This window comes from Stegostoma tigrinum, chromosome 42 (assembly GCF_030684315.1).
Source record: "Stegostoma tigrinum isolate sSteTig4 chromosome 42, sSteTig4.hap1, whole genome shotgun sequence".
Taxonomy (NCBI): domain Eukaryota; kingdom Metazoa; phylum Chordata; class Chondrichthyes; order Orectolobiformes; family Stegostomatidae; genus Stegostoma; species Stegostoma tigrinum.
This window is the reverse complement of record NC_081395.1, coordinates 12,126,513-12,151,819: the sequence shown is the minus strand read 5'-3', so window position 1 is coordinate 12,151,819 and position 25,307 is coordinate 12,126,513. Positions and strand designations below refer to the sequence as shown.

General features: G+C 46.9%; 1 protein-coding gene across 1 annotated transcript in view; it reads right to left on the bottom strand.

The window, feature by feature from the left end:
• cnih2 (cornichon family AMPA receptor auxiliary protein 2) overlaps positions 1–25,307 on the bottom strand; it is a 135,198-nt gene that overhangs the window by 48,472 nt on the left and 61,419 nt on the right. The window contains exon 3 of the mRNA XM_059641624.1: positions 13,025–13,072. Coding sequence (XP_059497607.1) covers positions 13,025–13,072 — 48 coding nt within the window. The remainder of the gene's footprint in view (positions 1–13,024; positions 13,073–25,307) is intronic.

Below are 25,307 nucleotides of genomic sequence, written 5' to 3'. Positions count from 1 at the left end.
ACAATCTCAATCTTACTGAAGGAGTCAAGAGACGAACCTTTTCCAAGATTTTTGCAGCCTTATTATCCAATGGAGAGGTCCCAAAGGACTGGAAGGTAGCTAAAACTGTTCCTCTGTTTAAGAAGGGAAATAGGGATAATCTAGGAAACCAAGGACTGGTGAGTCAAACAACGGTGTTTGGGAAGCTATTGAAGAGAATTCTTAGGGATAGGGTTTCCACATATTTGGAAAAACATGGCCTAATCAGGGACAGTCAGCATGGCTTTGTGCAGGGAACGCCATGTCTTACTAACTTGATTGGATTTTTCAAGGATCTAATGAAGGTAGAGCAGTGGATGTTGTCTACATGGATTTTAGTAAGGCTTTCGGCAAGGTCCCTCATGGTGGGCTCATCCAGAAGATTAAGATGCGTGGGATCTACGGTGACTTGGCTGTGTGGATTCAGAATTGGCTTGACCATAGAAGGCTGGCTGTAGTGGTGGAGGGGTGTTTTTCTGGCTGGAGGTCCATGACTAGTGTTGTTCACAGGGATCTGTACTGGGACTTCTGCTGTTTGTGATATGTGTAAATGACTTGGATGAAAATGCAGATGGTTAGTTAGTAAGTTTGCAGATGATACAAAGATCAGTGGAGTTGTGGGTAGTGTAGAGGGTTGTCAAAGGATACAACAGGGTATAGATCAATTACAGATGGAGTTTAATCCCAGTACATGTGTGATGCTGCACTTGGGAGATAAATTGTTCAGGTAACGTGTAAAAGTTAATGGCAAGACCTTGAACATCATTGATGGACAGAGGGTTCTTGGGGTTTAACTCAATAGCTCACTGAAAGTGGCCACACAAGTAGGTAGGCTGGTACAGAAGGCGTATGGCATGCTTGCCTTTATTGGTTGGGGAGTTAACTGCAAGAGGCAGGATGCGATGTTGCAGCTTTATAAGGGTTTGGTTAGGCCACACTTAGAGTATTCATTCAGTTCTGGTGGCCACATTACAGGAAGGATGTGGGCGCTTTGGAGAGGGTGCAGAAGAGGTTTACCAGGATGCTGTCTGGATTAGAGGGTCTGCGCTATAAGGAGAAACTAGAAAAACTTGTGTTGCTTTCTCTGGAGTGGCAGAGGCTGACAGGAAGACTTAATAAAAGTTTATAAAATTAGGAGATGCATAGATAGGGTTGATGGTCAGAATCCTTTTCCCCAGAGTTGAAATGTCTAAAACTGAGGTGAGAGGGGGAAAGTTCAAAAGAGATGTGAGGGGCAAGTTTTTTTTACACAGAGAGTGGTAGGAGTCTGAAATGCACTGTCAGGGATAATGGTGGAGGCAGATACATCAGGGGTGTCTAAGAGACTTTTAGGTAAGCAGGAGACTTTCAGGCAAGCTAGCTCAGTTGGTAGAGCATGAGACTCAACCTCAGGGTCGTGGGTTCGAGCCCCCTGCTGGGTGTCTTCATTTCTTACAACTTCACTGATTCTTGATTGGAGCAGTGAGAGCACGAGCTGGGAAGTGAGCTATTATGTTCTGAGGGAGGGTCACCGGACCTGAAACGGTTATCTCTGTTTTCTCCTCCACAAATGCTACCAGGCCTGCTGAGCTTTTCCAGCAATTTTGTCTTTGTTCCTGATTTACAGCATCCGCAGTTATTTCGGTTTTTATTGTATTTGGGCATTGTCTAAACCCGAAACACCACACGTGTAGTGTCTCCCACCCATCCTCCTCCTCTAAACAAAAAATAAAGACTGTGTGGAGGGTTGGAAAGGTAAGGAATTTTTTTATTCTTTTGGAAATTTGGTGTAGAGGGAATGGAAGCTTGGGCAGTTGCATGCTCCTCTTGCAGGATGTGGGAGCTAAGGGTCACCGCTGGTGTCCCCCCTGACTTCACCCACGACAAGTGCACCCAACACCAGCTCCTTAAAAACCACGTTAGGGAACTGGAGCTGGAGCTGGATGGACTCTGGATCATTCGGGAGGCTGAAGGGGATATAGAAAGGAGTTATAAGGAGGTTGCCGCACCCAAGGTACAGGTCAAAGGCAGCTGTGGACCTTCAGGAGGGGGAAGGGGGACAGGCAGACAGGGCAGGGATCCCCTGTGGCCATACCCCTCAGAAATAAGTATACCGTTTTAGATACTGTTGGGGGGGCGGGGGGTGGAATGATTTACCAGGGGGAAGGCAGAGTGGCCGGGTCTCTGGCATTGAGTCTGTCTCTGTGGCTCAAGAGGGAATGGGGAAGAATGGGAGAGCAATAGTAATAGGAGATTCACTGGTTAGGGAAACAGACCGGAGATTCTGCAGTACTGAGCGAGACTCCTGGATGGTATGTTGCCTCCTGGGTACCAGCGTAAGGGATGCATTGGGTCAAGTCTTCAGAATTCTTGAGGGGGAGGGACAGCAGCCAAAAGTTGTGGTACACATTGGTACCAAAGACTTATCCAGGAAAAGGGATGAGGGCCTGAAAGGTGCATTTAGTGAGTTAGGTTGGAAGCTAAAAGCTAGGACGAGCAGAGTAGCAATCTCAGGAATACTCCTGGTGCCACGGGCTAGTGAGGCTAGAAACTGAGAGAAAACGCACAGCTGAATACGTGGCTACAGAGCTGGTGTAGGAGGGAGAGCTTCTGGGAAAGGCAGGACCTATACAGGAAGGACGAGATGCACCTGAACTGGTGGGGTACCAATATCCTGGGCGGGAGGTTTGCTAGAGCTCTTCAGGCGGGTTTAAACTAGTTTGGTAGGGGAATGGGAACCGGAGCTACAGATCAGAGAATGGCACAGCCGGAGTACAGGCAGATACACTGTACAGAGCAAGGATAAGCAGTTGATAGAGCAAAGTTGCTGTCAGTGTGACGGGTTGCGGTGTGTCTACTTCAGTGCAAGAAGTGTCAGGGATAAGGTCGACAAACTGAGAGCATGGACCAATACTTGGAACTACAATGTTGTGGCCATTACAGGGATTTACAGGGGCAGGAATGGTTGTTGGATGTTCTGGGGTATGGATGTTTCAAAAGCAAAAGGGAGGTGAAAGAGTTGGGGGAGTGGCATTGCTAATCAGGGATGGTATCACAGCTGCAGAAAGGGAGGTTGTAGAGGAGGGTGTGTCCGCTGAGTCAGTATGGGTGCAAGTCAGAAACAGGAAATGAGCAGTCACTTTAATGGGAGTTTTCTATAGAGCCCCCAATAGCAACAGAGACCCTGAGGAACAGATTGGGAGGCAGATTTTGGAAAGGTGCAGAAGTAATGGGGTTGTTGTCATGAGTAACTTCAACTTCCCTAATATAGACTGGAACCTCCTAAGTGCAAATAGTTTGGATGGAGCAGATTTAGTCAGGTGTGTCCAGGAAGGATTTCTGACTCAATATATAGATTGGCCGACTAGAGGGGAGGCCATACTGGATTTGGTGCTTGGCAATGAAGCAGGCCAGGTGTCAGATCTCTCAGTGGGACAGCATTTCGGTGACAGTGATCACAATTCTCTGACCATTACTATGGTCATGGAGAGGGATAGGAGTGGACAGAATGTGAAATTATTTAATTGGGGGAGGGGGAATTACAATGCTATTAGGCAGGAACTTTGGAGCACCAACTGGGATCAGCTATTCTCAGGGAAATGCACGACAGAAATGTGGACATTGTTCAGGGAGCAGTTGCTACAGGTACTGGATAGGTTTGTCCCACTGACGCAAGGAAGGGATGGTAAGATAAAGGAATCTTAGATGACAAGACATGTGGAACACCTGGTGAAGAGGAAGAAGGAAGCTTACTTAAGGCTGGGTGAGCAAAGATCTGACAGGGCTTGAGAGGTCTGCAAGGTAGCCAGGAGGGAACTGAAGAATGGACTTAGGAGAGCTAGAGTCGGCGTATGAGAAAACCTTGGTGGGTAGGATGAAGGAAAACCCCAAAGCGTTCTATGCTTATGTGAGGAACATAGATCACATAACATAGAAAATAAAACGGTACAGCGCAGTACAGGCCCTTCGGCCCTCAATGTTGCACCAACCTGTGAAACCAATCTGAAGCCCATCAAACCTACACTATTCCATTATTATCCATATGTTTATCCAATGACCATTTAAATACGCTTCAAGTTGGCGAATCTACTACTGTTGCAGGCAGGGCATTCCATGCCCTTACTACTCTCTGAGTAAAGAACCTACCTCTGACATCTATCCTATGTCTATCACCCCTCAATTTAAAGCTATGTCATGCTAGCCATCACCATCCGAGGAAAAAGGCTCTCACTGTACACCCTGTCTAATCCTCTGATCATCTTGTATGTCTGTATTAGGTCACCTCTTAACCTTCTTCTCTCTAATGAAAACAGCCTCGAGTCCCGCAGCCTTCCCTCCATACCAGGCAACATCCTGGTAAAGCTCCTCTGCACCCTTTCCAATGCTTCCACATCCTTCCTATAATATATGAATATATCAAAGAAAAAGAGATAGCCTATAAAGTGGCCAAGAGCACTGGGAAATCAGAAGATTGGGAAGGCTACAAAAACAGACAGAGGATAACAAAGAGAGCAATAAGGAAGGAGAAGATCAAATATGAAGGTAGGCGAGCTAGTAATATTAGAAATGATAGTAAAAGCTTCTTTCAATACATAAGAAACAAACGAGAGGCAAAAGTAGACATTGGGCTGCTCTAAATTGATGCTGGAAGGCTAGTGATGGGAGATAAGGAAATAGCTGAAGAACTTAATAAGTACTTTGCGTCAGTCTTCGCAGTGGAAGACATGAGTAGTATGCCAACAATTAGGGAGAACCGGGGGCAGAGTTGAGTATGGTAGGCATTACAAAAGAGAAAGTGCTAGAAAAGCTAAAGGGTCTAAAAATTGATAAATCTCCTGGCCCCGATGGGCTACATCCTAGAGTTCTGTGGGAGGTGGCTGAGGAAATAGTGGAGGCTTTGGTCGTGATCTTTCAAAAGTCACTGGAGTCAGGGAAAGTCCCAGATGATTGGAAAATTTCTGTTGTAACTCCCTTGTTTAAGAAAGGATCAAGGCAAAAGATGGAAAATTACAGGCCGATTAGCCTAACCTCGGTAGTTGGTAAAATTCTAGAATCCATTGTTAAGGATGAGATTTCTGAATTCCTGGAAGTGCAGGGTCAGATTAAAACAAGTCAGCATAGATTTAGTAAGGGGACGTCGTGCCTGACAAACCTGTTAGAATTCTTTGAAGAGGTAACAAGTATGTTAGGCCAGGGAAACCCAATAGATGTTATCTATCTAGACTTCCAAAAGGCCTTTGATACAGTGCCTCACGGGAGGCTGCTGAGCAAGGTGAGGGCCCATGGTGTTCGAGATGAGCTACTGGCTTGGATTGAGGATTGGCTGTCTGACAGAAGGCAGAGAGTTGGGATAAAAGGCTCTTTTTCGGAATGGCAACCGGTGACAAGTGGTGTCCCGCAGGGATCGATGTTGGGGTTGCAGCTGTTCACCTTATATATTAATGATCTGGATGAAGGGACTGGGGGCATTCCGGTGAAGTTTGCCGATGATACGAAGATAGGTGGACAGGCAGGTAGTACTGAGGAGGTGGGGAGGCTGCAGAAAGATTTACACAGTTTAGGAGAATGGTCCAGGAAATCGCTGATGAAATTCAATGTGAGTAAATGTGAGGTTTTGCACTTTGGAAAAAAGAATACAGGCATGGACTATTTTCTAAACGGTGAGAAAATTCGCAAATCAGAAGTGCAAAGGGATCTGGGAGTGTTAGTCCAGGATTCTCTAAAAGTTAACTTGCAGGTAGAGTCCGTGATTAAGAAAGCGAATGTAATGTTGTCGATTATCTCAAGAGGGTTGGAATATAAAAGCAGCGATGTGCTTCTGAGGCTTTATAAAGCTCTAGTTAGGCCCCATTTAGAATACTGTGTCCAATTTTGGGCCCCAAACCTCAGGAAGGACATACTAGCCCTGGAGCATGTCCAGCGGAGATTCACACGGATGATCCCTGGAATGGTAGGTTTAACGTATGATGAACGGCTAAGGATCCTGGGATTGTACTCATTAGAGTTTAGAAGGTTGAGGGGAGATCTAATAGAAACTTACAAGATAATGTATGGTTTAGAAGGGGTGGATGCTAGGAAGTTGTTTCTGTTAGGCGGGGAGACTAGGACCCGTGGGCACAGCTTTAAAATTAGAGGGGATAAATTTAAAACTGAAATGAGACGACATTTCTTCAGCCAGAGAATGGTGGGCTTGTGGAATTCATTGCCACGGAGTGCAGTGGAGGCTGGGACGTTGGATGCCTTCAAGGCAGAGATCAACAAATTCTTGATTTCAGAAGGAATCAAGGGCTACGGGGAGAGTGCAGGGAAGTGGTGTTGAAATGCCCATCAGCCATGATTTAAATGGCGGAGTGGACTTGATGGGCCGAATGGCCTTACTTCCACTCCTATGTCTTATGGTCTCATGGCCTTGTAATGTGGCGACCAGAACTGTACGCAATACTCCAAGGGCGGCCGCACCAGAGTTTTGTACAGCTGCAGCATGACGTCATGGCTCTGAAACTCAATCCCTCTATTAATAAACATAACACACCGTACGCCTTCTTAACAATCCTATCAACCTGGGTGGCAACTTTCAGGGATCTATGCACGTGGACACCAAGGTCTCTCTGCTCATCCAAACTACCAAGAATCTTACCATTAGCCCAGTACTCTGTATTCCTGTTACTCCTTCCAAAGTGCATCACCTCACACTTTACTGCATTAAACTCCATTTGCCACCTCTCAGCCCAACTCTGCAGCTTATCTATGTCCTGCAACATCCTTCCACACTATCCACAACTCCACCAACTTGAGTGTCATCAGCAAATTTACGAACCTATCCTTCTATGCCCTCATCCAGGTCATTTATAAAAATGGCAAGCAGAGTGGCCCCAAAACAGATCCTTGCAGTATACCACTAGTAACTGAACTCCAGCATGAACATTTCCCATCAACTACCACCCTCTGTCTTCTTACAACTAGCCAATTTCTGATCCAAACCGCTAAGTCACCCTCAATCCCATGCCTCTGTATTTTCTGCAATAGCCTACTGCGGGGAACCTTATCAAACACTTTACTGAAATCCATATACACCACATCAACCGGTTTACCCTCATCCACCTGTTTGGTCACCTTCTCAAAGAACATGAGGGGAGAGCAGTTGATGTGGTCTATATGGGTTTCAGTAAAGTGTTTGGAGGAACAAGAGGATGGCCAGAGTGAGGGTAGGGCCAATCAGGGATAGTGGAAACAGGCAGATATGCTCAAACAGGTTGATGTTAGGAAGGAGCTAGAAATTTTGAAAAACATGAGGATAGATAAGTACCCGGAGCCAGACAGAATGTACCCAAGGTTTTATGGGAAGTGAGGGGAGAGATTGTTGCCCCTTTGGCGATGATCTTTGCGTCCTCACTGTCCACTGGATTGGTACCAAATGATTGGAGGACGGCAAATGTCATTCCCTTGTTCAGGAAAGGGAACAGGGACAATCCTGGGAATTACAGATCAGTCAGTCTTACTTTTGTGGTGGGCAAATTATTGGAGAGGATTCTGAGAGATGGTATTTATGATTATTTGGAAAAGCACAGTTTGATGAGAAATAGTCAGCATGGCTTTGTGAGGGGCAGGTCATGCCTCACAAGTCTTAGTGAATTCTTTGAGGATGTGATGAAGGCAGAGCAGTGGATGTTGTCTATATGGATTTTAGCAAAGCATTTGATAAGGTTCCCCATGGTAGGCTCATTCAGAAGGTCAGGAGGCATGGGGTTCAGGGGAACTCGGCTGTCTGGATACAAAACTGGCTGTCCAATAGAAGATGGGGGTGGTAGTTCCGCTCTTTGTGATCTTTATAAATGACTTGGATGAGGAAATGGAAGGGTAGGTTAGTAAGTTTGCCAATGACATGAAGGTTGGTGGAGTTGTGGGTAGTGTGGAGGGCTGTTTTGGGTTCTAATGGGACATTGACGGGATGCAGAGCTGGGCAAACAAGTGGCAGATGGAATTCAACCCAGAAAAGTGTGAAGTGATGCATTTTGGAAGGTTGCATTTGAATGCAGAATACAGGGTTAATGGAAGGATTCTTGGCAGTGTGGAGGAACAGAGAGATCTTGGGGTCCACGTCCATAGATCCCTCAAAGATGCTACCCAAGGTGATAGGGTTGTTAAGAAGGTGTATGGTGTGTTGGCTTTCATTGGCAGGGGAATTGAGTTTAAGAGCCGTGAGGTTATGCTGCAGCTCTATAAAACCCTGGTTAGACCACACTTGGAATATTGTGTTCAGTTCTGGTGACGTCATTATGGGAAAGATGTGGAAGCTTTAGAGAGGGTGCAGAGGAGATTTACCAGGATGCTGCCTGGAGTGGAGGGCAGGTTTTATCAGGAAAGGTTGAGGAGCTAAGGTGTTTTCCAATGGAGCGACGAAGGATGAGAGGTGACTTGATAGTGGTGTACAAGATGTTGAGAGACATTGATAGAGTGGATAGTCAGAGACCTTTTCCCAGGGAGGAAATGACTATAATAAAGGGGCATAATTTTAAGGTGATTGGACGAAAGTATAGGGGAAATGTCAGAGGTAGGTTCTTCACACAGAGTTCCTCCAGCTCCACACTGTGTTGTCATTGTCAAAACCTAGACAAGCAAGATGAATAACTTTGCAAATTGTTTGCAGCAGCATTGGTTGAAATCTAACATGAACTTTTTATGCTGCATCTCTACAAAACTCTGGTTAGACCACACTTGGAATATTGCGCTCAGTTCTGGTCACCTCATTATAGGAAAGATGTGGATGCTTTAGAAAGGGTGCAGAGGAGATTTACCAGCATGCTGCCTGGACTGGAGGGCAGGTCTTATGAGGAAAGGTTGAGGGAGCTACGGCTGTTTTTGTTGGAGCAAAGGAGGATGAGAGGTGACTTGATAGAGATTTACAAGATGATGAGAGGCTTGGATAGAGTGGATAGTCAGAGATTCGTTCCCAGGGCGGAAATGGTTATAATAAAGGGGCATAATTTTATGGTGATTGGAGGATGGAATAGGGGAGCTGTCAGAGGTAGGCTCTTCAAGCAGAAAGTGCTGGGTGTGTGGAATGCACTGCCGGCAGTGGTAGTGGAGTCAGATACTTTAGAGACTTTTAAGTGACTCTTGGGAAGGCACATGGAGGATAGTCAAATGTAGGGTATGCAGGGCAGACTGATGTTAGTAGGGTAATAAATCGGCACAACATTGTGGGCCAAAGGGCCTGTACTGTGCTGTTCTGTTCTATGTTCTACGAAGGTGCAAGAAATGGAAGGATATGGACCAATGGCACATGGAAAAGATTAGTGTCATGTTCAGCACAACTTTGTGGGCCAAAGGGCCTGGGCCGGACAGTTCTACGTTCTATGTTCGAAGGCATTTCGCAGCAGGTTGCTGAAATGTCACAGGCGTGACTCTGTTGGCCAATCTTTTAAATCAAACAAAGACCAACTTTTTTTGAGCAGTAAAGCAACAACGAGCACAACATAACACTCAAGGTCATAAACATCAACTTCAGCACATCATGTACATGAGGCTCGAAAGGCATTCCACAGACATGAACCTCTGAATCTGGGCCAACGCTTACAGCGGAGGGACAGTGCTGAGGGAGAGCCGCACTGTCGCAAGGTCAGTGCTGAGGGAGCGCCGCACTGTTGGAGAGTCAGTGCTGAGGGAACGGGCACTATCGGAGGGTCAGTGCTGAGGGAGAAGGCACTGTCGGAGGGACAGTGCTGCGGGAGTGGGCACTGTTGTAGGGTCAGTGTTGAAGGAGCGCCACACTGTTGGAGGGTCAGTGTTGAGGGAGTGGGCACTGTCGGAGGGTCAGTGGTGAGGGAGCGGGCACTGTCAGAGGGTCAGTGCTGAGGGAGCAGGCACTGTCGGAGGGTCAGTGCTGAGGGAGCGGGCACTGACGGAGGTTCAGTGCTAAGGGAGCTGGCGCTGTCGGAGGTTCAGTGCTGAGGGAGCACTGCACTGTCGGAGGGTCAGTGCTGAGGGAGCGGGCACTGTCGAAGGGTCAGTGCTGAGGGAGTGGGCACTGTCAGAGGGTCAGTAATGAGGGAGCAGGCACTGTCAGAGGGTCAGTAATGAGGGAGCGGGCACTGTCAGATGGTCAGTGCTGAGGGAGTGGGCACTGTCAGAGGGTCAGTGCTGAGGGAGTGGGCGCTGTCAGAGGGTCAGTGCTGAGGGAGCAGGCACTGTCAGAGGGTCAGTAATGAGGGAGTGGGCACTGTCAGAGGGTCAGTGCTGAGGGAGTGGGCACTGTTGTAGGGTCAGTGTTGAAGGAGCGCCACACTGTCGGAGGGTCAGTGCTGAGGGAGTGGGCACTGTCGGAGGGTCAGTGCTGAGGGAGCGGGCACTGTCGCAGGGTCAGTGCTGAGGGAGCGGGCACTGTCGGAGGGTCAGTGCTGAGGGAGTGGGCACTGTCAGAGGGTCAGTAATGAGGGAGCGGGCACTGTTGGATGGTCAGTGCTGAGGGAGTGGGCACTGTCAGAAGGTCAGTGCTGAGGGAGTGGGCACTGTCGGAGGGTCAGTGCTGAGGGAGCGGGCACTGTCAGAGGGTCAGTGCTGAGGGAGTGGGCGCTGTCAGAGGGTCAGTAATGAGGGAGTGGGCACTGTCGGAGGGTCAGTAATGAGGGAGTGGGCGCTGTCAGAGGGTCAGTGCTGAGGGAGTGCCGCACTGTCGGAGGGTCAGTGCTGAGGGAGCGGGCACTGTCAGAGGGTCAGTAATGAGGGAGCACCACACTGTTGGTGGGTCAGTGCCGAGGATCTGCTATATTGTCGGAGTGTCAGTGCTGACGGAATTTACCTGCAAACATTAATTAGATTAGTGGGGAGAGAGGAAAAGCGGGGAGCGAGGTAGACCAGGGGAGCGGGAGACCAGCGGAGATGGAGACCGGGGAGAGACGGAGACCGGGGAGAGACGGAGAGGTGGATGGAGAGAAACTGAGCTGGAGAATGAGACTGGTTGAAAGAGTGCAGGAGGAAGAGTGCAGGAAGCCTCATGGCATGCAAAAAATATACAGAGTTGAGCACTTGAAGTATTGTAACATTCAAGACTATGCGCCCAGTGCTGTAATGTGGGACAAGTGTAGACAGTCGTGTATCTCTGCCAGTACATACTAAATGGGCTGAAGGGCCTCTTCTGTACTACTGTGATTGTCAAAGGTAAACAGGGACCAGCTGGGCAGAGTGGCCTGTTAGTGTGCTCTGAGCACTTGGTGATTCAAAGCTATAATTAGGACAGGTACTTGTGGGTTGAAGTAGACAAGGACCTGCATTCTAAACCAAATATTTGGAGAGACAATGAGCTCGATTTGCCAGAAATAGCTGGCAGGAGAACTGTAAAACTTAACAAATTAATTCCCACAGGCTCCCAGAGGTGCCATCATCATGAAACCCTGCAGTGAATAAAGCAACAGTCTGCAGTCTTTCTCATTGGCATCTCGCACTCTTGTCTCTGAAAACTCTCCCAATGCCATCATTACAATCACACTGTCTACTTTAACTGGCAGTGCGCCACTCTCATCTCCCTTACTAGCCATTGGCACGGCTGACAACTCCACACTGGCAAAGAGTATAGAGCCAGTGGCCAGTGTACGCTCTACCAGACATCCAGAGGCTGGTGACGGGGTTATGGATGGACCTAATATCCCTGACGAGAAAGGAGGTGGCTGAAATGAGATAGACCAAGAAAAAAATATTGAGAGCTTGCTGTCCCAGAGTGACCCTGATGTAACACACTCACTGTCCCACTCTCTCCCTGTCCCAGTGTGTCCCTGCTGTAACACACTCACTGTCCCTGCTGTAACACACTCACTGTCCCACTCTCTCGCTGTCCCAGTGTGTCCCTGCTGTAACACACTCACTGTCCCTGCTGTAACACACTCACTGTCCCTGCTGTAACACACTCACTGTCCCACTCTCTCCCTCTCCCAGTGTGTCCCTGCTGTAACACACTCACTGTCCCTGCTGTAACACACTCACCGTCTCACTCTCTCCCTGTCCCAGTGTGTCCCTGCTGTAACACACTCACCGTCTCACTCTCTCCCTGTCCCAGTGTGTCCCTGCTGTGACACACTCACTGTCCCACTCTCTCCCTGTCCCAGTGTGACCCTGCTGTAACACACTCACTGTCCCTGCTGTAACACACTCACTGCCCCACTCTCTCCCTGTCCCAGTGTGTCCCTGCTGTAACACACTCACTGTCCCTGCTGTAACACACTCACTGTCCCACTCTCTCCCTCTCCCAGTGTGTCCCTGCTGTAACACACTCACTGTCCCTGCTGTAACACACTCACTGTCCCACTCTCTCGCTGTCCCAGTGTGTCCCTGCTGTAACACACTCACTGTCCCTGCTGTAACACACTCACTGTCCCTGCTGTAACACACTCACTGTCCCACTCTCTCCCTGTCCCAGTGTGTCCCTGCTGTAACACACTCACTGTCCCTGCTGTAACACACTCACTGTCCCACTCTCTCGCTGTCCCAGTGTGTCCCTGCTGTAACACACTCACTGACCCTGCTGTAACACATTCACTGTTCCTGCTGTAACACACTCACTGTCCCACTCTCTCCCTCTCCCAGAGTGACCCTGATGTAATACACTCACTGTCCCACTCTCTCCCTCTCCCAGAGTGACCCTGCTGTAACACACTCACTGTCCCACTCTCTCCCTGTCCCAGTGTGTCCCTGCTGTAACTCACTCATTGTTCCACTCTCTCCCTGTCCCAGAGTGTTCCTGCTGTAACACACTCACTGTCACACTCTCTCCACATCCCAGTGTGACACAACACATGTGCATACACACACATACATGTGCAGTTTCGCACACACACATGTGCGCAGTTACACACACACACACACATGCGCAGTTTCGCACACACACACATATGTGCGCAGTTACACACACACACACACACACACACACACACACACACACACACACACACAATGTCATGTTATGCACATATCTACACACAGAGACCAGTAATCAAGTTGCAGCGTCAGCTACAGACAGACGTAAGCCTGTACTCACCTTCCTCAGCAGGCTGCAAATTCTCTCAATGTTCCGCAACCTCTCTCTCTGTTGCAGAAAGAAAGGAAAGAAGAAGAAAATGATGACGCAGATAATGACAAGTGTGAACATGTAATTGAAAGGGATTGTGAACTAGAGTTAGTCCACAGACCAGGCTGATTATCTCTCACAACAGAGCTCTGCACCAACCATCTAACTGGGTCACCAACAAACAACAGGAGATCTCACATGCAGCATCACAACTGAATAGGGGCAGTCTTCCGTGAATATATCAGTATGTGCCTGGGTGTGCCTGTATATGTGACTGTGTGTGGGATTCTGTCTCTGTGTGTAGATTTGTGTGTGAGTGTGTGCCTGTGTATGCGAGAATGTAATTGCTTGTCTCTCTCAATGTGTGTGTGTGCCTGTGTTTCTTTGTGGAGGTGTGTGTGTATGTTCGTTTTTGTATGTGCAGGTGTTTGCCTGTGTGTGTGTGTGTGTGTGTGTGTGTGTGTGTGTGTGTGTGTGTGTGTGTGAGAGAGAGAGAGAGAGAGAGGCAGAGACAATGTTTGAGAGTGTGCCAGAATGTGTATGAGTCCATGAGAGTGTGTGTCAGTCAGTTTCTTTGAGAGTACGTCTGTGTGTGTTAGCGTCTGTGTGTGTTAGCGTCTGTGAGTGAATGTGAGAGAGTGTCTGTTAGTGTCTGTGTATGTTACTGTCTGTGTTGGCTAGCATCTGTGTGTGTTAGTGTCTGAGTGTGTGTTAGCATCTATGTGTGAATGTGAGAGTGTGTGTTACTGTCTGTGTGTTAGTGTCTGTTTGTGAATGTGTGAGAGTGTGTTAGCGTCTATGTGTGAATGTGTGAGTGTGTGTTAGTGTCTGTATGTGAATGTGTGAGAGTGTGTGTTAGTGAGTGTGTGTGAATATGTGATAGTGTGTTAGTGTCTATGTGTGTTAGCGTCTGTGCGTGAACCTGTGAGAGTCTGTGTTAGCGTCTGTGTGTGTGTGAGATTGTCTGTTAGCGTCTGTGAGTGAATGTGTGACAGTGTTTGTTAGCGTCCATGTACATTAGAGTCTGCGTGTGTTAGCGTCTGTGCGTGAATGTGTGAGTGTGTGTTAGTGCCTGTGTTAGAATGTGTGAGAGTGCCTGTTAGAGTCTGCATGTGTAAATATCTGTGTGTGAATGTGTGAGAGTGTGTGTTAGTGTCTGTATGTGTTAGCATCTGTGTGTGAATGTGTGAGAGTGTGTGAATGTGTGAGAGTGTGTTAGCATCTATGTGTGAATGTGTGAGAGTGTGTGTTAGCATCTGTGTGTGAATGTGTGAGAGTGTGTTAGTGTCTGAATGTGTGAGTGTGTTAGCGTCTATGTGTGAATGTGTGAGAGTGTGTGTTAGCGTCTGTGTGTGTTCGCATCTGTGTGTGAATGTGTGAGCGTGTGTGTTAGCGTCTATGTGTGAATGTGTCTTAGCATCTGTGTGTGAATGTGTGAGAGTGTCTGAGTGTGAATGTGTGAGTGTGTGTGTTAGTGTCTATGTGTGAATGTGTGACAGTGTGTTAGTGTCCGTGTGTGAATGTGTGAGAGTGTCTGAGAGTGAATGTGAGAGTGTGTGTGTTAGTGTCTATGTGTGAATGTTTGAGAGTGTGTGTTAGTGAGTGTGTGTGAATGTGTGAGAGTATATATTTCAGCCTGAGTGTGAATGTGTGTGTGTTACTGTCTGTGAGTGTTAGTGAGTATGTGTGAATGTGTGAGAGTGTGTGTGAGTGAGTGTGTGTGAATGTATGAGAGTGTGTGTTAGCATCTGCGTGTGTTAGCGTCTGCGTGTGTGTGAGTGTGTGTGAATGTGTGAGAGTGTGTGTTAGTGAGTGTGTGTGAATGTGTGAGAGTGTGTGTTAGTGACTGTAAGTACGAGCCTGAGCAAGCTGAGAGTGAGAGTGTGTGTTTGTGTCTGTGTAAGAATGTGTGACAGCTTGTGAATGTGTGAGAGTGTGTGTTAGCGTCTATGTGTGATTCTGTGTGTGTTAGCGTCTGTGTGAATGTGTGAGAGTGTGTGTTAGTGAGGGTGTTAGTATGTGTGACAGTGTGTGTTAGCATCTACGTGTGAGTGTGTCTGTTAGCGTCTGTGAGTGAATGTGTGAGAGTATGTGTTAGTGTCTGTGTGAGGGTGTGTGTTAGTGTCTGTGTGTGTGTATTAGCGTCTGTGTGTGAATGTGTGAGAGTGTGTGTTAGCCTTTGTGTGTGTTAGTGTCTGTGTGTGAATGTGTGAGAGTGTGTGTTAGCGTCGGTGCGTGAGTGTGTGAGAGTGTGAATGTGTGAGTGTGTGTTATCATCTGTGTGTGATTGTGTGAGAGTGTGAATGTGTGAGAGTGTCTGTTAGAGTCTGCGTGTGTTAATATCTGCGTGTGAATGTGTGAGGTTGTGTGTTAGTGTCCGTATGTGAATGTGTGAGAGCGTGTGTTAGTGTCTATGTATGTTAGCGTCTGTGTGTGTTAGTGAGTATATGTGAGAGTGTGTATTTGTGTCTGAGTGTGAATATGTGTGTGTTACTGTCAGTTTTAGTGTCTGTGTGTGAAAGTGTGAGAGTGTGTGTTAGTGTCTGTATGTGAATGTGTGAGAGTGTGTGTTAGTGAGTGTGTGTGAATGTGTGAGAGTGTGTGTTAGTGACTGTAAGTAAGAACCTGAGCAAGCTGAGAGTGAGAGTGTGTGTTTGTGTCTGTGTGTGTTAGCATCTGTGCGTGAACCTGTGAGAGTGTCTGTTAGCGTCTGTGAGTGAATGTGTGACAGTGTGTGTTAGTGTCCATGTACGTTAGAGTCTGTGTGTTAGCGTCTGCGTGTGTTAGCGTCTGTGTGTGAATATGTGCGGTCTGTTAGAGTCTGCGTGTGTTAATATCTGTGTTAGAATGTGTGAGTGTGTGTTAGTGTCTGTGTGTGTTAGCATCTGTGTGTGAATGTGTGAGAGTGTGTGAATGTGTGAGAGTGTGTTAGCGTCTATGTGTGAATGTGGGAGAGTGTGTTAGCGTCTATGTGTGAATGTGTGAGAGTGTGTGTTAGTGTCTGTGTGTGAATGTGTGAGAGTGTCTGAGCGTCAATGTGTGAGTGTGTGTGTTAGTGTCTATGTGTGAATGTTTGAGAGTGTGAGTTAGTGAGTGTGTGAATGTGTGAGAGTATATATTTGAGTCTGAGTGTGAATGTGTGTGTGTTACTCTCTGTGAGTGTTAGTGTTGTGAGAGTGTGTGTAGCGTCTATATGTGAATGTGTGAGAGTGTGTGTTAGCGTCTGCATGTGTTAGCGTCTGTGTGTGTTAGTGAGTGTGTGTGAATGTGTGAGAGTGTGTATTTGAGTCTGAGAATGAATGTGTGAGAGTGTCTGAGTGTGAATGTGAGTGTGTGTGTTAGTGTCTACATGTGAACGTGTGAGAGTGTGTGTTAGTGAGTGTGTGTGAATGTGTGACAGTGTGTGTTAGTGAGTGTAAGTAGGAGCCTGAGCAAGTTAACAGTGAGACTGTGTGTTAGTGCCTGTGTGTAAATGTGTGAGTGTGTGTAAGTGAGTGTGTGAATGTGTGAGAGTGTGCGTTAGCATCTGTATGTGTTAGCGTCTGTGTTTGACTGTATGAGAGTGTGTTAGCGTCTGCGTATGTTAGCGTCTGTGTGTGAATGTGCAAGACCGTCTGAGTGTGAATGTGTGTGTGTTACTCTCTGTGAGTGTTAGTGTTGTGAGAGTGTGTGTTAGTGTCTATATGTGAATGTGTGAGAGTGTGTGTTAGCGTCTGCATGTGTTAGTGTCTGTGTGTGTTAGTGAGTGTGTGTGAATGTGTGAGAGTGTGTATTTGAGTCTGAGTGTGAATGTGTGAGAATGTCTGAGTGTGAATGTGAGTGTGTGTGTTAGTGTCTACATGTGAACGTGTGAGAGTGTGTGTTAGTGAGTGTGTGTGAATGTGTGACAGTGTGTGTTAGTGAGTGTAAGTAGGGGCCTGAGCAAGTTAACAGTGAGACTGTGTGTTAGTGCCTGTGTGTAAATGTGTGAGTGTGTGTAAGTGAGTGTGTGAATGTGTGAGAGTGTGCGTTAGCATCTGTATGTGTTAGCTTCTGTGTTTGACTGTATGAGAGTGTGTTAGCGTCTGTGTGTGTTAGTGTCTGTGTGTGAATGTGCAAGACCGTCTGAGTGTGAATGTGTGAGTCTGTGTGTTACTGTCTGTGTGTATTAGTGTCTATGTGTGAGACTGAGTGTTAGCGTCTGTGTGTGAATGTGTGAGAGTATGTGTGAGTGAGTGTGTGTGAATGTGTGAGAGTATGTGTTAGTGTCTGTGTGTGAATGTGTGAGAGTGTGTGTGTGTGAATGTGTGAGAGTATGTGTTAGTGTCTATGTGTGAATGTGTGAGAGTGTGTGTGAGTGAGTATGTGTGAATGTGTGAGAGTGTGTGTTAGTGTCTGTGTGTGAATGTGTGAGAGTGTGTGTTAGTGCCTGTAAGTAAGAGCCTGAGCAAGTTGAGAGTGAGAGTGTGTGTTTGTGTCTGTGTGAGAATGTGTGAGAGTGTGTGTGTGAGTGTGTGTGAATGTGTGAGTGTGTGTTAGTGTCTGTGTGTGAAAGTGAGTGTTAGTGACTGTAAGTAAGTGCCTGAGCAAGCTGAGAGTGAGAGTGTGTGTTTATGTCTGTGTGAGAATGTGTGACAGCTTGTGAATGTGTGAGAGTGTGTGTTAGCATCTGTATGTGATTATGGGAGTGTATGTGTTAGCGTCTATGTGTGATTCTGTGTGTGTTAGCATCTGTGTGTGATTGTGTGACAGTATGTGCTAGTATATGAGTGTGAATGTGTGAGCGTGTGTGTTAGTGTCTGTGTGTGAATGTCTGAGAGTGTGTGTGTTAGTGTCTATGTGTGATTCTGTGTGTGTTAGCGTCTGTGTGACTGTGTGATAGTGTGTGTTAGCATCTGTGTATGATTGTGTGACAGTATGTGCTAGTATATGAGTGTGAATGTGTGAGCGTGTGTGTTAGTGTCTGTGTGTGAATGTCTGAGAGTGTGTGTGTTAGCGTCTATGTGTGATTCTGTGTGTGTTAGCGTCTGTGTGACTGTGTGATAGTGTGTGTTAGCATCTGTGTATGATTATGTGTCAGTATGTGCTAGTATATGAGTGTGAATGTCTGAGAGTGTGTCTTAGTGTCTGTGTGTGTTAGTGAGTGTCAGTAGGAGCCTGAGTGAGTTGAGAGTGAGTGTGTGTGTTAGTGTCTATATGTGAATGTGTGAGAGTGTCAGTAGGAGCCTGGCAAGTTGGGAGTCAGACTGTGTGTTAGTGAGTGTGTGTGAATCTGTGACAGTGTGTGTGAGTGAGTGTGTGAATGTGTGAGAGTGTGTGTGAGTGAGTGTAAGTGGGAGCCTGAGCGAGTTGAGAGTGAGAGTATGGAAATGAAGAGTTGTGAAGATTGCACTCAAATGCGTCTGTGAGATTGTGAGAGTGTGTGTTAGAGAGTCTACATAGCGCATATGGTAATGTGTGCAGCGAATGTATGTGAGTAGGCCTGTAAGTGGTGTGACAGTCAGTGTGCAATTGGAATGTGTGTGAGTGGGTGTGTAAGGCAGTAGGCAAGCAGGTGTGTACAAGGCTGTGAGAGGGAATGTGATAGTGTACCCGTAAGTAGATATAAATATGTGAGGGATCAAATTCTGCTCAGCTTCCCACTCTTACCCGTTCACTCCCATTGTACACACCCCAATGGATCAAACCCATTCCCGTTCACTCCCTTTGTACGCATCCCAATGGATCAAACTCTTACCCGTTCACTCCCATTGTACACATCCCATTGGATCAAACCCATTCCCGTTCACTCCCATTGTACACATCCCAATGGATCAAACCCATTCCCGTTCACTCCCATTGTACACATCCCAATGGATCAAACTCATTCCCGTTTTCTCCCATTGTACACATCCCAATGGATCAAACCCATTCCCATTCACTCCCATTTTACACATCCCAATGGATCAAACCCATTCCTGTTCACTCCCATTGTACACATCCCAATGGATCAAACCCATTCCCGTTCACTCCCATTGTACACATCCCAATGGATCAAACACATTCCTGTTCACTCTCATTGTTTACAATCCCAAAGGACTCAAACCCTTTCCAATCACGCCTATTATACACAATCCCAATGGATCAAACTCTTACCCGTTCACTCCCTTTGTACACATCCCAATGGATCAAACCCATTCCCGTTCACTCCCATTGTACATATCCCAATGGATCAAACCCATTCCCGTTCACTCCCATTGTACACACCCCAATGGGTCAAACCCATTCCCGTTCACTCCCATTGTACTCATCCCAATGGATCAAACCCATTCCCATTCACTCCCATTGTACCCATCCCAATGGATCAAACCCATTCCTGTTCACTCCCATTGTACACATCGTAATGGATCAAGGTTAGATCACATGGAATACACGGAGAACCAGCCATTTGGATTCACAGCTGGCTCCAAGGTAGGAGACAGTGGTAGAGGGTTGTTTTTCAGACTGAAAGCCTGTTGTCAGCGGTGTGCCACAGGGATTGGTGCTGGGCCCACTGCGTTTTGTCATTTATAGAAATGATCTGGATATAAATACAAGAGGTATGGTTAGTAAGATGGCACTAAAACTAGAGGTCTAGTAAACAGCGAAGAAGGTTATCTCACAATACAATGGGGCTTTGATTTTATGGGCCAAGGACTGGCAGATAGAGTTTAATTTAGATAAATGGGAGGTGCTGCATTTTGAAAAGGCAAATCAGGACAGGACTCAAACACTTAATGGTAACGTCCTGAGAGCTTTGCCAAACAAAGGCACCTTGGAGTGCAGGTTCACAGTTCCTTGAAAGTGGAGTCGCAGGTAGACAGGGCGGTGAAGAAGGTATTTGGTACGCTTGCCTTTATTGGTCAGTGCATTGAGTATCGGAGTTGGGAGGGTCATGTTACAGCTGAACAGGGCATTGATTAGGCCAGTTTTGGAATATTGCGTTCAGTTCTGATCTCTCTGCTACAGGAAGGATGTTATGAAACTTGAAAGGGCTCAGAAAAGATTTATAAGGATGCTTCCAGGGTTGGAGGGTTTGATCTACAGGGAGAGGCTGAATAGTCTGGGGCTATTTTCCCTGGAGCGTCAGAGACTGAGGTGTGACCTTATAGAAGTTTATATAATCATGAGGGGTATGGATAGTGTGAACGGACAGGTCATTTCCCTGGGGGGGGTGTCCAGAACTAGAGCGGTATAGCATAGAATAGAATTAAATCCCTAGAGTGTGGAAACAGGCCATTCAGCCCAAGAAGTCCTAACCAACCCTCTAGTTTAAGGTGTGAGAGGAAAGATTCAAAAGGGACCTAATGGGCAATTTCTTCATGCTCAGGCTTTGGGTATGGAATGAGCTGCCTGAGGAAGTGGTGGAGGCTGGTACAATGACAACATTCAAAAGGCACCTGGATGGGTACATAAATAGGAAAGGTTTAGAGGGACAGGGATATGGGATATCTGGTCAGCATGAATGAGCTGGACCGAAGGTGTGGTTCCATGCTGTGCATCTCTGTGACTTCACAACCAAAACACCTTCCCATTGACCACATTGTACATAATCTCTATGGACCCAAACACCATCCCATTCACTCTCATAGTATACAATCCCTATGGACCCAAAAACCTTCCCATTCACTCCCATTGTACACAATCGCTATGGACCCAAAGCCATTCCTCATCATTCCCATTGTACACAATCCCAATGATCCCAAACACCTTCCCATTCACTCCCATTGTACACAATCCCAATGGTCCCAAACACCTTCCATTCACTCCCATTGTACACAATCCCAATGGTCCCAAACACCTTCCCAATCACTCCCATTGTACACAATCCCAATGGGCCCAAACACATTCCCATTCACTCCCATTGTACACAATCCCAATGGACCCAAACCCATTCCTCATCACTCCCATTGTACACAATCCCAACGATTCCAAACCCCTTCCCATTCACTCCCATTGTAACCAATCCCAATAGATCCAAACACCTTCCTATTCACTCCCATGGTACACAATCCCAATGGTCCCAAATGCCGTCCCATTCACTCCCATTGTAGACAATCCCAATGGTTCCAAACCACTTCCCATTTACTCCCATTGTACACAATCCCAATGGACCCAAACCCATTCCTCATCACTCCCATTGTACACAATCCCAATGATTCCAAACCCCTTCCCATTCACTCCCATTGTACACATTCCCAAACCCCTTCCCATTCACTCCCATGGTACACAATCCCAATGGTCCCAAATGCCGTCCCATTCACTCCCATTGTAGACAATCCCAATGGTTCCAAACCACTTCCCATTTACTCCCATTGTACACAATCCCAATGGACCCAAACCCATTCCTCATCACTCCCATTGTACACAATCCCAACGATTCCAAACCCCTTCCCATTCACTCCCATTGTACACATTCCCAATGGATCACACTCCTTCCCATTCACTCCCATTGTAACCAATCCCAATAGATACAAACACCTTCCCATTCACTCCCATTGTACACAATCCCAATGGTCCCAAATGTCATCCCATTCACTCCCATTGTACACAATCGCAATGGCCCCAAACCCCTTTCCATTCACTCCCATTGTACACAATCCCAATGGGCCCAAACCCCTTCTCATTCACTCCCATTGTACACAATCCCAAACCCCTTCCCATTCACTCCCATTGTACACAATCCCAATGGTTCCAAACCACTTCCCATTTACTCCCATTGTACACAATCCCAATGGACCCAAACCCATTCCTCATCACTCCCATTGTACACAATCCCAATGATTCCAAACCCCTTCCCATTCACTCCCATTGTACACATTCCCAAACCCCTTCCCATTCACTCCCATGGTACACAATCCCAATGGTCCCAAATGCCGTCCCATTCACTCCCATTGTAGACAATCCCAATGGTTCCAAACCACTTCCCATTTACTCCCATTGTACACAATCCCAATGGACCCAAACCCATTCCTCATCACTCCCATTGTACACAATCCCAACGATTCCAAACCCCTTCCCATTCACTCCCATTGTACACATTCCCAATGGATCACACTCCTTCCCATTCACTCCCATTGTAACCAATCCCAATAGATACAAACACCTTCCCATTCACTCCCATTGTACACAATCCCAATGGTCCCAAATGTCATCCCATTCACTCCCATTGTACACAATCGCAATGGCCCCAAACCCCTTTCCATTCACTCCCATTGTACACAATCCCAATGGGCCCAAACCCCTTCTCATTCACTCCCATTGTACACAATCCCAAACCCCTTCCCATTCACTCCCATTGTACACAATCCCAATGGTCCCACACACCTTCCCATTCTCTCCCATTGTACACAATCCCGATGGTCCCAAATGTCTTCCCATTCACTCCCATTGTACACAATCCCAATGGTTCCAAATCTCTTCCCATTCACTCCCATTGTACACAATCCCAATTGTCCCAAACCCCTTCCCATTCACTGCCATTGCACAGAATCTCAATGGTCCCAAACCCTAACCCATTCACTCCCATTGTACACAATCCCAATGGATCAAACTCCTTCTCATTCACTCCCATTGTATACAATCCCAATGGATGAAACCCCTTCCCATTCACTCCCATTGTACACAATTCCAATGGGCCCAAACCCCTTCTCATTCACTCCCATTGTAACCAATCCCAATAGATCCAAACCTCTTCCCATTCACTCCCATTGTACACAATCACAATGGTCCCATACCCTAACCCATTCACTCCCATTGTACACAATCCCAATGGTTCCAAACCTCTTCCTATTCACTCCCATTGTACACAATCCCAATGGTTCCAAGCCCCTTCCCATTCACTCCCATTGTACACAATTCCAATGGGCCCAAACCCCTTCTCATTCACTCCCATTGTAACCAATCCCAATAGATCCAAACCTCTTCCCATTCACTCCCATTGTACACAATCACAATGGTCCCATACCCTAACCCATTCACTCCCATTGTACACAATCCCAATGGTTCCAAACCTCTTCCTATTCACTCCCATTGTACACAATCCCAATGGTTCCAAGCCCCTTCCCATTCACTCCCATTGTACACAATTCCAATGGGCCCAAACCCCTTCTCATTCACTCCCATTGTAGACAATCCCAATGGATCAAACTCCTTCCCATTCACTCCCATTGTACACATTCCCCATGGATCAAACTCCTTCCCATTCACTCCCATTGTACACAATCCCAATGGATGAAACCCCTTTCCATTCACTCCCATTGTAGACAATCCCAATGGTTCCAAACCTCTTCCCATTCACTCCCATTGTAGACAATCCCAATGGTCCCAAACCCCTTCCCATTCACTCCCATTGTACACATTCCCAATGGATCACACTCCTTCCCATTCACTCCCATTGTAAGCAATCCCAATAGATACAAACACCTTCCCATTCACTCCCATTGTACACAATCCCAATGGTCCCAAATGTCATCCCATTCACTCCCATTGTACACAATCCCAATGGTCCCAAACCCCTTTCCATTCACTCCCATTGTACACAATCCCAATGGCCCCAAACCCCTTCCATTCACTCCCATTGTACACATTCCCAATGGATCAAGCTCCTTCCCATTCACTCCTATTGTACACAATCCCAATGGTTCCAAACCTCTTCCCATTCACTCCCATTGTACACGATCCTAATGGTTCCAAGCCCCTTCCCATTCACTCCCATTGTACATAATCCCGATGGTCCCAAATCCCTTCTCATTCACTCCCATTGCACACATTCCCAATGGATCAAACTCCTTCCCATTCACTCCCATTGTATACAATCCCAATGGATGAAACCCCTTCCCATTCACTCCCATTGTACACAATCCCAATGGTCCCAAACCCCTTCCCATTCACTCCCATTGTACACAATCCCAACGGATCACACTCCTTCAAATTCACTCCCATTGTACACATTCCCAATGGATCAAACTCCTTCACATTCACTCCCATTGGATACAATCCCAATGGATGAAACCCCTTCCCATTCACTCCCATTGTACACAATCCCAATGGATCACACTCCTTCACGTTCACTCCCATTGTAGACAATCCCAATTGTCCCAAACCCCTTCCCATTCACTGCAATTGCACACAATCTCAATGGTCCCAAACCCTAACCCATTCAGTCCCATTGTACACAATCTCAATGGTCCCAAACCCTAACCCATTCACTCCCATTGTACACAATCCCAATGGATCAAACTCCTTCTCATTCACTCCCATTGTATACAATCCCAATGGATGAAACCCCTTCCCATTCGCTCCTATTGTACACAATTCCAATGGGCCCAAACCCCTTCTCATTCACTCCCATTGTAGACAATCCCAATAGATCAAACTCCTTCCCATTCACTCCCATTGTACACATTCCCAATGGATCACACTCCTTCCCATTCACTCCCATTGTAACCAATCCCAATGGATCAAATCCCTTCCCATTCACTCCCATTGTAGACAATCCCAATGGTTCCAAACCTCTTCCCATTCACTCCCATTGTACACAATCCCAATGGTCCGAAACCCCTTCCCATTCACTCCCATTGTACACATTCCCAATGGATCACACTCCTTCCCATTTACTCCCATTGTACACAATCCCAATGGTCCCAAACCCCTTCCCATTCACTCCCATTGTAACCAATCCCAATGGATCAAATCCCTTCCCAGTCACTCCCATTGTACACAATCCCAATAGATCCAAACCCCTTTCCATTCACTCCCATTGTAGACAATCCCAATGGTCCCAAACCCCTTCCTATTCACTCCCATTGTACACAATCCCAAAGGTTCCAAGCCCCTTCCCATTCACTCCCATTGTACACAATTCCAATGGGCCCAAACCCCTTCTCATTCACTCCCATTGTAGACAATCCCAATGGATCAAACTCCTTCCCATTCACTCCCATTGTACACAATCCCAATGGATGAAACCCCTTTCCATTCACTCCCATTGTAGACAATCCCAATGGTTCCAAACCTCTTCCCATTCACTCCCATTGTAGACAATCCCAATGGTCCCAAACCCCTTCCCATTCACTCCCATTGTACACATTCCCAATGGATCACACTCCTTCCCATTCACTCCCATTGTAACCAATCCCAATAGATACAAACACCTTCCCATTCACTCCCATTGTACACAATCCCAATGGTCCCAAATGTCATCCCATTCACTCCCATTGTACACAATCCCAATGGTCCCAAACCCCTTTCCATT